General features: G+C 38.5%; 1 protein-coding gene across 1 annotated transcript; it reads left to right on the top strand.

Moving 5' to 3' along the window:
• The first annotated feature begins 2,989 nt into the window (after window positions 1-2,989).
• LOC141902928 (uncharacterized) lies at window positions 2,990-3,642 on the top strand. The gene is made up of 2 exons (XM_074790895.1): window positions 2,990-3,301; window positions 3,387-3,642. Exons 1-2 carry the CDS (start codon window positions 3,001-3,003, stop codon window positions 3,470-3,472), a joined length of 387 nt encoding a protein of 128 aa, XP_074646996.1. The 5' UTR covers window positions 2,990-3,000; the 3' UTR covers window positions 3,473-3,642.
• The last annotated feature ends 9,531 nt before the right edge of the window (window positions 3,643-13,173 follow it).

Raw genomic sequence — 13,173 nt, 5'->3', positions numbered from 1 at the left:
CCTACCTACGTCTTGATTACCTCTCTCACTGCCATCCGTGATTTGTCACGTACTAACATTATTTCATCAGTGGCAGTATATACAAATAGTTCGAGCGGTCCGTGTAATGCAATTCGTATTCTGGTAAATATGACATTCGACCCAGGGTTTATTTCGTTACTGTGACGTTTCGTGGGGAGCTTGCTTATTTGACTGTTTTTATCAATAAGCTTACATATACATGCATACGGGAGATATTGCGTTTTCCTAAACAATATCACCAAAAAAACTTAACATTTACTCCAATATTTACTAAAATCATATACATCTTGGATTTCTATGCACTTCCTCTATGCAAATATATTTTTTGGAAGATATTAAGCCAATGTCAATTGTAACTCGATTGTCGATACTGATAAGTGTGAATGTCGAACATTGTTTCACAGTCGTCTCCCATGATCGTTGAACTCATTCATAAAGAAAACCATGTAACGCTTACTCCTAAGCAGTACAGCACCATAGCGTTTTCACATTTTTTGTTAACTTAAATGGTTATCAAATTAAATGGTTATCAAATTAAAGCTTCAGAGCGATTAAACTTGAAATTCAATGAACGCAGTCAATATTGCAGATAAATACTTTCCATGATGCAGACTACAGAAAGAAGTGAATTCTTATCGTATGTATCATCCAGTTGACGTGTGGGTGTCTCTCACTGAGTGTAAAGTGCAGGGACTTCTAACTCCCAGGGAAAATATTCTGGTAGTTTTATTATCTCGCGGGCAATTCCTGTACATTTCTTGAGTACCGCTGAAAGAAAATTAAAAAAAAAAACTTAATTTTCAAATTCAAGCAGACATTATCAGAGGTATTTACAAAATTAGGTTTAATACTAGACCTTCTCTATTCTCAGCGAAGCACTCGATGATACCTAAAGCGATCCCACTACCGTCAACACTGTTGACTTGTTCCTCTGGTTCACTAAAAATAAGGACGTTAGCGTGCTTTCTAACAGCTTCAAAGTCAATCAGATTCTTGACTTCATCCGAAGTATACGCCGTCAAAATATAGCATATTCCACATTTTACATTTGAAGGTTGGGTTTTTGGTGTGATTCCTCGACTAATATTGATCAAAGCCTCCAATGAGTCGCCGTTATTCAAACAGCGTCGGTATAAGTGGTACCATGCAGCTAATAATGCGATGGTTCATTTCGGTTATCTTATGACTTCCATCCGCCATAACAAATACTTGCATCTTTAATACGGAAATACTGTACTGTTTATCACCAATGGGGAATAATTCAAAGAATTCTGATGCTGACCTTTCATCACTGATAGTATTCAAGTTCAAGTATTATCACCAGGAAAAACTACTTCGACGATCAAAGACTGACCTCGGGTAACTGGGTCAAGAACTGATAAAAGCACAATAGTATGGTGGCTGATTCGGGCCATACTAAAAAATTTTCTGTACGGCTAGAGTAACGATAAAAAAATTTTCACATTGGCCCGTTTTTTCGGTTTTCTCGCGCGAGAATTCAAAACATTCGGTTTTCTCGCGCGAGAAAACCAAACTTTTTGAATTCTCGCGCGAGAAAACCAAATGTTTTGAATTCTCGCGCAAGAAAACCGAAAAAACGGGCCAATGTGAATATTTTTTTATCGTTACTCTAGCCGTACAGAAAATATTTTAGTATGGCCCGAATCAGCCAAATGGGCCATTGTAAGAAAATTTTATCCAGCTTCTGGCCAGTCAGAAAAAATGTTCAAACCAAAATGTTTAGTTTTCTCGCGCGAGAAAACCAAAATTTTGAATTCTCGCGCGAGAAAACCAAAAAACGGGCCAACGTGAAAATTTTTTTATCGTTGCTTTAGCCGGACATAAAAATTCTTAAACATGGCCCGAATCAGCAACCATACTACAATAGCGAAAGCCTCGTTGAGTACACGTAGATTAGTGTTCTCGTTCTATAGGGCATATAAAGTTCAAACTGAACAATTACCATTACTTTTGGTCACATGATCGAACGCGTTCGATGAGTTCAGCATTCCTGTCCGCCTTGAAGCAACTGGAGGCTCGTTTCGCCATTGCACAACGTCGAAGATGAACGTCGATAAAAGTTCTAACAAATTGAAGGTTGCAGTAATTTGTCATTCGTCAACGGATGAAGTTATTGCAAGAATTATTTTCCCAGGATTAAGACAAGAGGTAAAGGAACTGTTTCAGATATTCCATCTAGTGAAGTTTTCTAATGAGAATATACTCGATTTTACGGAGAGATGCATTGAAATCGTTACGAAGGAAAATATCATCGGTGTTTTAGGAATGAGGGATGAATCAGCTATGATCGGTGCTGCAATCTGTGATCGCTTGCCACATATACCCGGTCCGAAGGTAAAATCTCTCGCGATGGCTTACCATAAATATCACGCTCGAAAAACGCTTATGATGGAACAAGGAGGCGTTGAATACGGGATGCTCAAATATGAAGCTGAATCGAAAGATATCGACGCTTTGCTAAATCAGATCGGTTTTCCAGCGATCATGAAACCGATTTGTGGCAGTTATTCACGAGGCGTTACGAGAATTAACGATGCTAATATCGATACAGAAAGTATCATGAACTATTTCAAGTCAGAAATTCAAGTAGAGCTCGAGTGGATGCGTTTTAATAATGTTTTCCTGAGTAACGCTAGTGATCCCGCCCTAGAGGACGCAGTGATTGTAGAATCGTGTGTCAATTATGAAAGTATGGTAGGTGCTGAAGGATTAGTCGCAGGAGGAAAAATAATTCATTGGGCATTATGCGATTCTGTGCATTGGAAAACAAAACCAAAAACTGTCGCATGCAACGTGTTCCCATCACGTTTATCAGATGAAATCCAAAATTCTATTTGGGAAACATTTGATACGATAGGTCAACGCATAATTAACACGGGATTCGACAACCAGTTTTTCGATTTAGAAGTATTTGTTATGGCGGATGGAAGTCATAAAATAACCGAAATGAACCATCGCATGACTAGCTGCATGGTACCAGTTTACCGACGCTGTTTGAATAACGGCGACTCATTGGAGGCTTTAATCAATATTAGTCGAGGAATCACACCAAAAACCCCGACTTCAAATGGAAAATGCGGAATATGTTTCATTTTGTCAGCGTATGCTACCGATAAAGTCGATAATCTGATTGATTTCGCAGCCGTTAAAAGGTATTCGAACGTGTTCATCACTGTTCAGCCTGGAGAACAATTGACCGATGTTGATGGCAGTGGAAGCGTCGTGGGTTTCATTGTGGAGAGCGCCGAAAATCGGGACGGTCAGTATACATTTATATACCATCTTCCGCTATATTCTACACCGATGATACCTCTATATACTACATTGTTCATTGACTTTTTCAGCTGCGGTGAACAAGTGCACTGAAATAGCTCGAGAATTAATCAAACGACCAGAATACTTCCCCTTGGAATTAGATATATCTACATAAGGATTTGATTCGTTTTGATACAATACGTTTTCGCCTCCGAGAAGCGTGCTGTTCAATTTGATTTTGTTACAGGCCTACGCATCTTAATATTCAATAAGAATAATCGTACTTATATAGAATATAAGTGAGACATGTAAAGATTATATATCACGATGAACAGTTTTAATATAATGATGCTTAATGTATAATTGATTAAGATAAATAAGACGCATTATTAAAAATCAACTCGAATTTCAAACTGAACCAAACGTATTTGTTTATGTATGTGGTGTGCGTGCGTCGCGTGCGTGCGTGCCAGGGGACCTCGGACCTCGATCTCATAGGCTGCCACCCTTGCGAGGATTCTATATCGGAATCTCTTCTCTTGCGTTTGAGGTCCAATCCCTTCGGCCATGCTTGACCAAAACTCATTGCGAATCATCGTGAGGCTATTTGTAAGAACAGAAATCTCTGAATGTTCGAATGGAAAAACCTGGCATAATTACATGTTTACCAATTTCACGGTTCTCGCTTATCGGAGATATCATGAAGCGATACAGCCGTACATTTATGCTTAAATCAATTACATGCATCAACTAAATTTTCTATGCAATGGCTCGCTTTCTGACAGTTGTTTCGTGGAGCTTCCGGTGAAGTCTAAGCGGAAATAAAGATAGGTGGCGAAATAGAGAATTTGTAGAAGCGACGATGGCGGTTCTGTTTTGCCTCTCCGGATGATCTGGAATAGACCGAGATAATCAGGAATGTTTATGCCCGACTTCCAGATTTGTTTTTCTATAATACGTATTCATCTGATAATGAAACGTTACTGCCGACTATATCTCCATTTATCAACCTTAGATGACACGATATGCGATATGATGGATACCGGTGACATATTCTTGCATCCGGTATAGCTACAAAGATCATCCATTAAGTCGTGTCGCTCGCTTGTTAGTGGCTCTTGTTGTTTTACACTCAGTAAATTAATCATCGCTAACCGTCAACCGCGTGTCGTGAATTTATTCACTCAGTTTAAAACGTGTTAACTGATAATCATTTCCGAGAAGTTGACGTGTCCTAGACTACGTCGGCGATGTGACGATGTATTCAGGATCTCGGATGATTTCAAGAATCAAATATATCTAATCCTGTAACCGGCGATACTACCACAACCTGTCCGCTGTATCCATAACCCTCAGACATCAAACACTTACAATCTAGATCATAATTTTTTTTCGAATTCATTTCAGTGGCCTGTTCCTGTACATTCTATATTCTAAAAGAAGCCATTCCACAATCAAAAGCAATAGATCCGAAGTTAAATGCCTAAATCAGAATAACTCGTGATAAATTCTTTAAATCCAAAGGTTCTTCCTCTTATCATGTACACACGTATTGTGAGAAATGTAGTTTTTTTATTACTTTAGTTACGCAGTTTAAAAGATCTAAATTGTAGGAACAATTTCTAAACACATTGCCATACACTACTGAGAAAACAGCCTGTTGCATCGTAGTTCAATAATGTATTCCTTCTAAGATATCGACACTTTTTGTTTGATACTGTCGTATTGTCGTTGGTTGGATATAAGATCGTGCGAATTTTCACGCGTGATTTGTGTTATTTTCACTTTAGTGATTTTCATTAACGGAAATCTTACCCAAGAGATTTCCGTGGTCACGATAAACCTAATCGCTCAACAACACGTGTTTCGGTTCCTAATAGAATTAACATCTTCGCCGAAAATAATACGGATAATCCAAAATTTGATAATCATTTACACCGATGCTGTTGGGTGTCTGCGAAAACGTATGAAACCAATGCGCGTCTGAAGGCTTATGGTGAATATTAAAACCGAAGGCGGATTGGGGAGGCTTGGGGGGACCTCCTATTTCATGCGTTTACTGTAGGTACTGTTTTTCAATTTCGATTTTTTTAAACTCATTTCTGTGAACCGAATGGAGCCTGGTTCTTAAGAAATGTACACAAAACATTTGTAAATAATCTTTTACTGGTCATCTTGTTCTATAATGACTCCAGATGCTCTGAAAATGATCCAACACCATTCAAATTCCATCTTGTAACACGAAATGCCTCACGTCGGCTACTAATTAGGTTTCCCTTTTTCAATAAAAGTTAACATGGGAAAGCCACAATTTTTGAAAAACATCACACAGCTCCGAATTTAAAATTCAAATGGGCAAGTTTTTTTTACGAGCCAAGTTGATTAATGCCGTGAGCACGAATGTCATATGGCTGTTTTAGCTGGCCTTGTGCGTGTATGGAATTTGTCACTGCACAATCTGCATATTTCTGCAACACATTTTACATTGGTATTCGTATATTAAGAAACCATGTCCTCGGGATACGGGAATTTATCAATTATATTGCGAGCTTTTTGCGTATCAAGTCTTTAAATAAACATGCGATGAAAGTAGTTAGAGCGATGAATAATAAAAACATAACGTATTCAAATGAAACAATTAGAAAACGAGCCATCATCTCATCATATGTAGCGCCTTTAGTTTTGTTTTGGATTCGAAATAGAAAGTATAATCGTCATTCGTACGGATTAGGCATGTGTGAACAATGACACTTTTACCCATTCAACGTATACTAGCGACGCGTGTCCGGATAAGATTAATGGCCCCTATAAAAGTCAATTATAGGATGTTTGGTGACAACCGATATTGCGGAGAGAATAGGCTTCTCGAACTCGACGATAAATTCGCTTTATTACCCGCGACTGAATACACTTTTAAATGATTCGAAGAAAAAAAGAACCAAAACGGTCAAGCTAATCACCAACCAGAGAGGAGTTTGATAATTACTACTGAATCCACTTCAGCGCCAGTGGACAGCAGTCACGCGACGTAATCGTTTGTTTGACCACCAGTCAGAGCGAACTTCCTTTTTTGTAATTTAGTCGATGAATGTTTTACTAATTTTGTAATTAGTGATCGGATGCACTAAAGTTCGGTTTTACCAGCACTGTCAGCCATGGCGATCCTCGGAGTTAGTCGACTATGATCGAACTAACATTGAACCGGATGTCAGTTAGTCGGAACTATGTTCCGTAACTGGTCGACCACGGGATTCAGCACGGGTCGCTGTATATCGCACCTAGTTTCATGATGGCTGACTCCGAATTGTGTTACGACCAAACTATAGTGCGTTCGGTTATTAGTTCCGACCACTGGTCGACTAGCTATAAAAACCTAATTTTGCCCATCTGGTCTGGTCTACAGATGCTCGCTATTCTCCAATTGTAGTTACGACTAACTGATATTCGGTTTCACTTAGTTCACAAATAGTCGACTCAACCCGACGACCGAACTTCGCCCTGACTTGATGAACTTACAAAACTGAAGGTCAATTCAATAACTCATGTTCCGATGATACGTAGCGTTATACAATATGATACAAATATACCGGAATACCAATACAATAAACATATAACAAATATGAACAATGAATACTGTCACGGACGGCAATATGGCGTCGTCACGTGAAAGACATTGAGATTCAGTTATGAACCGTGATGTGGTAGAATTTGTCAGTGATATTCGTCTTGTGAACAAGAGCACGCATTTTGTGGAGGGTCATTTGTTTACGTTGACAGTTTAATTATAATCAGACGGGTTATGAGTTGTGCCGCTTGTGCTAAAATTGACGACTTCATCCCCGATGGTTTATTGTGATTAAAATATTCCTTCGATCAGAATTGATGGACACCGGTATTTTATCATCATTAAATACCCGATCGTTTGAGTTCTGATGATGGATGAGATTTCTCGCTCGGATCCGAAGTAGTCACGAAATGGTTCGAGTCACGGCGGCGCTCTTATGACTTTTCGTTCATCATCTATAAACAGATAAGCTGAAATACTACGACGGAAAATGTGTAGTTATTTGTAGGTTTCATAACTTAATGAGTTATTCTTTCGATTGTGTATGTTCCAGAAAGCACAAAAATGTGAAAGTTTGCGTTAAGCATTTGCCTAAGTCAAAGGGGTGCACGCGTGTCCTTATAACCTCGAGATTGTCGTTGTTTAGGAAATTATACTTTGCTGTCAATTGCTGTCTCTTCGTTTTTTACGTGACCCTCATAACGTCACATTGTTTCCTCTAACTAATCTTATATAAACAGCATCTAATCCTAATTGAAAAACGGTTACGTCTTTCCTCGTGGATAATTGAAAATCACTCCAGGAGACCTTTTAAATTTGTTGGGATTGGTTGGCTGTATCATCCGGGAAAGCGATGGTCTCGGCATACAGGTACATAATTACAGAAGAAAGACTTCCGTAAGTCCAAAAGTCTGCGTATACGATTTCATAGAGAGCTCGCTAAAAGATGTCGTGAACGATTCGTCGGCTCACTGGCATATCGGATGTCATTCTTCTGGGATTTCCTTGTGCCCTGAAAAAAAAAATAGATCCGTGTCATGTCTGGTAGTGGTCGTACTCGTCGGTTTATTCCCGATCGGTCATGACTGTCAATAGACGCAAATCGCAAATAGCGTAAGCATCTCTCAGATCGGCAATCTTACCACTCGACGACAGCCAAGCTATTGCATATAATTTGCGGCCAACTGTCGTGGGTCAAGGTTTACACCATAAGTACGCGTCAAGAACAGAAGAACCACAGCATTTCGCGTTCTTAAGTTAATCTGAATCGTTAACTAATTGTACTATAAATGCGCAGAATTGCGCGAATTATACATGCATTTGGGAAAATAAAGTTACAGATGCCATACGCGTATAACAGATTCTTCGTAAATGGCACTTATCGGCTTGGATCGCGAGAAGTAAACTGTAAGTCAATGGAATCGATGAAAAGCAGTCAGATTTTTTATCGGAAATTACTCGCGCCGAGCAGTATGCATTTACACATACCGCAGGCCGCTTCATTCGAACAGAAAAAAAAACTTAGAACAGCTAGCATCGAGAAAATAAACCTCTGAATACTGAAACCCGACGATATTATGTCTAAATCTAATATGTTCCTGTACTAATTAGATACTGACCTGTATGTTTTAATGGTTCTGTACACAGGCGATAAGTCTTACGGAAATGTCTAGTGGATTGATTGACAACACAATAACTGCTTAGCACTCGCTAAACTGGGTATGATGTGGTTTAAAGGATTGATAGCTGCACATAAACGTCACTCCTTTGATGAACAACGCTATAACTGCCATCGTCATCATTCTTTTGTCGAAGATCTCGTCGTACTATCAATATCGAAGGCATCTAGTTTCGCCGTGAAAGGTATACAGTAACTAGGAACCAAAGATTTGGCACTATCATTCGATCTTTCAATTTGAAAAATTATTATTTTTCCTCGATCGCTTCAAATTCAAACTTCATCTACGTAAAATAGTCATTCTAAGTCTCACGACGTTCAACGACATACACGTTATGTAATGAACATAAAAATTTGTCAACCAAATCGTTTATTTTCTTTCATCAAGGCCAAGCGGTAGCGTGAATGAAACTCGTTTCAATGTTGGAAAAATACATTAAGCCCCTAGACGGAGGATTACCCGGATTAGCGATATTCAACTGACACAGTAGTCTTGACATACCACGCGTAGTTTCGCGCTTCGCAAATTGCCAGTGGCAAAGAAAATATGACGCATCTGATCAACTATCGCCTCTCCGGTATTTACTTAAATTTACTTTAAATTCCACCTTTAATGGAAATTTTTGATCTCGTGCATTAATTCATTACTAAATCAAGGCACATTTATCGTATTCCAGTGTAGTCAGAAGATATTTCTAGCGCCAACCTTTGTGAGCTTAGTGACCCTCGTGCAGTTGGACGCCACATCTTGTCAGTTCGGTGGTGAACACTCCAAGTATTCGCTAAGCTGTTAAGTAAAGAGTAATACTGCTCTGAAGTTGGCGTATCAAATCGTTCAAGCACTTCGGTTGCCTCCACGGGGTATTCCTCCGTAACATCCTCGGCGTAATTACCCTAACCTGATCAGTGCGAAGAATATCGGGTTACCGAGCATGACACCCGACACCACGATAGATCTACATTTTTATCATCTAACTTTATTCTTGGTTGGCGACGATTGGGGAATGCTGCAAGTTGCCCACTGCTTATCATATATCAACGGTAGGCCGCAATCAGAATGACCAATACCTTATCAATTCACTCTTGTTCACGGGGATCAAATATCTCCAGAAAATAAAACTGTCATCTATCGAATAAACGGAGAAACGGGGTGATTCCTAAAACGATTTCAGCTGATAATGAAAATAAATACTGTCGTATATTTTACTGATGACCATGATAGAATTGATCACTGATTCAGTAGAAAATGCCGGGCAATAGCTCGTTTTTAAAGCTTCGTATATTTCGTGCTAAAAACTCTCTATCACTGGAATCCACATGCACCATTCAACTCGCCTAATGTTATCATGTCACAGCATATACCCCAGGGTAGTATATTTCTGTCTACAAAATTACACCGTATGAAATTATAGAATCAACTCACGGAGAACTTTATGATCTGGTCGCGATATAAAATCAAAATGTTTTCGCATAAATGGATAATCAGCCGGGAAATATATTGAGTCCTCGCCGATAAGTGTAGAAAAATGAATATCTGTGAAGGTATAACGCGTCGCAAAACACAGGCGAATACGTTCCCAACAGGCTGGAAATACATGGCGCAATAATCACTAAAGGATATCATAAAACTAACTATAATCAGAATCTGTAATTTGTTTTTGCCAAGCATTATCCGCCGAAGCGTTGACACGTTCATTAAAGAATAAAACAATTATCTTATTATAGCATTTCATCGTTGAAAGCGATGCTTCACATAAACATCGGGAAAGTGACAAAATGAGCAGTCGCTGTTCAATATTTCATTTTTCTCTTGTCCCTAGAAGAGAGGATCGAGTTCTGTTCTCTGGTGCGCTATTCGATATACACCTCGTAGAATCTGTGTAGACTAGTAACTAATACGAAATGACGCACAAGCGCTCTACGCCGTGCGGTAAAAAAGAATCAATGGAACCATCGAGTGATATAAGAGAAATCATCAGTGACGAATGATGAATTTGACCAGCGAATTCCTTGATTATGTAGCAATGATTTTTTTTTATATCAGCAATAGGTCTTTTCCATTCATTGCATCTCAGTATCGAAGTAAGATTTCATTCCTGATTTATTTCTCGAGACTCGTGTAAAGGGACCGCAATTGACTGTGAGAATCCGCTTCAGACTCGTAAAATGTAAAATATTCCTCATTTCGTGCGCCGTAAATTTTGTTAATATCGCGATTTCTGTATTCGGCTTCTAGCGAAACGTCACACCAGAAAGTCATGCAAAATTGTCCGGATTCTTCTTAAAATAACTGCAACCAATAAGCATTCAAATTGCAATTTCTATAACTCTAGATATAAAACAATCTTGGTAAGTGCATATCGTCATATACGAGGTCCAGTATTGTTGAGAATTCACTCCACTGCGCGTAGGCAACATCGTTGTTAGCGACGCATTCTCTAAGTCACATTCATCAGGTAGTCGCTGGATTAATGGATATGTAGGCGGTGCTATTTTTCACGTTTTTTTCTGTTCATTGTCCGGAATATATGGATGATTTGTACAAACTCAAACGGATAAGTAAGTAAAATGGCCGAATTCTAGAATTCATTAACTTCACTAATTTTGAATGCTTAATGGTATAGAGTATTCTCATCATACATTTTTATACTTATAATTAGAGACCCCGAACTTCGAAAAAAAAATCCTTCGGTGCGGTTTTCTTATTTTCAAAATCCTTCTACATAAAACACATGTGGGACTATCATGATCTCGCTTTTGGATCAGTTTTCAGAATACAGTAGCAGCTTTACCGGTGAATATTGACTTTTGGATAAGTGCCGGTTTCTATTTCCTTTCATCTTTGATTGCGAAGTTGGGCGGGTTTGGCGTCAGTTTTTAACAGTTAGGTCGGATTTATCGTTAGATGCGCAGGTTCAGCACATGAGAATCGTTCAGAAATAGGAAACAAGAACGAAGCAATCTAGATATTTCAAAGGAAAACTTCAGAATTTTTTTCCGGAGCATATCATGGAAAGTTGGTGTACATTAATAGTTTTAAAACTTCCTGGGCACTTCACACATCCATCTGACTTTTTGTGAGATATCCGATAAAAACGTTATTACCTCCCAGGGACGTGATAAGACGGTCCTCAGTTCTATAAAGCATTACATTTCAGCAACCATTTGCCGTTCATCTGGTATACGCCAGAATGGCAAAAGTATCCATTGATGGTGTATTAGTTGACGGGAAGAAAAAAGTAACATGATTGTCAATCGACAATGCATAGCGTTGAAAAGGGGGATGCGGCTTGGGTAAGCTTAACTTTTTTTGTACAGTAAATAATCACGCAGTTCAAAATACTGGCAAGGGATGATTTAACGCTATCGCATTTACTGTTGTAATCTATACTGAACGCAGCTGTGTAAAGAATAGAAAAGTTTAGGTAATCAATTATTTTCAACGGATCATTTTTCTTTCTTTCGTTAATTTCTTAGACAGTGTCCAATTTTCGCAAAATCCCAGAATAAAGTAATTTCCAATAATTGTTCGTGAATAGTTCGCTGGAAAGCGACTGAAGGCGTAAACCGAAATGGAATCCAATGAGGACGCGGGCTTACACGGTTCATCGTTTCTTAAACATATTATCCCTCATCAGCTGAATCTAATTTGTCCTCGACGACAAACACACCGTCAGGTTGATAAACAGGTTCACGAGTGACTAAACACACGTTCAATCCGGATTTATTCTAAATAGAAGACTGGAGAATTCGATCGGAACTCGTCTACAATGCCAGATTAGGGTTATAGGTTTTTCAGATAATACATTTTTGTCTCTTCTTTTGTAACGAAATCAAACCGTTTTGATTTATGAATATGATAAATTCATACAAATATGATATAATAAATTCAATATAAACTGCAACTTTATAAGCACACATAACCCATATTTGGTGATGGAATTTGTATCTATAGATGTCGAGCAATAGCACGTAAATGTCTCCAGTGAGAACGTGATTTTACGCGGTTCTGAATCTTTTCATCAGACAAAAGATGAATTGGTCATCATTTGTGGAGGATGATAGATATATCATTATTTCTACGTATCTCTAGTGTTTTACGATCCCAAACGGTTCATCATTTTGCGTGCAATAGATTGACCGCAATATGAACCCTTATGAAGCTCTTCTGAAAAAGATAATTGAAAACTTTGCCAGGTTTTGGCGACTGATTGATATCATCACTTTGTGATGATGTTGATAATGATGATGATAAGAGCAAATACGTAGTAATGACGCCTATTTAAAGTAACGCTCAATGTAAAATGCAATAAATGCAAAAAGTTATTGCTAGTAAAACATATGAGGAAATAATTCGAAATTGTTCTTTTTTGTCACTATTAGTGAGGTATATCTTGAAACAAAGAACTCGTAACTGGCGGTATAGAAGCTTTGATCGAGCGGTTTGTTTTGACGGTGATTTGATGAAATAGCTGTTTAATTAAAACCGTAGCGGGCATCGTGAACAAATTTACATCTAAATATCATCTCAACAACGACATTGGCAATAACGAATTATGACGCCGAGTCATCGAGATGAAATGATATGACGTGTGTCGGTGTTCTAGTTTCGGGCTAAATGAAATAACGATGA

This window comes from Tubulanus polymorphus, chromosome 3 (assembly GCF_964204645.1).
Source record: "Tubulanus polymorphus chromosome 3, tnTubPoly1.2, whole genome shotgun sequence".
In the NCBI taxonomy this organism is placed as follows: Eukaryota; Metazoa; Nemertea; class Palaeonemertea; order Tubulaniformes; family Tubulanidae; genus Tubulanus; species Tubulanus polymorphus.
The sequence above is the reverse complement of the archived record's forward strand: the minus strand, read 5'-3'. Positions and strand labels throughout refer to the sequence as shown.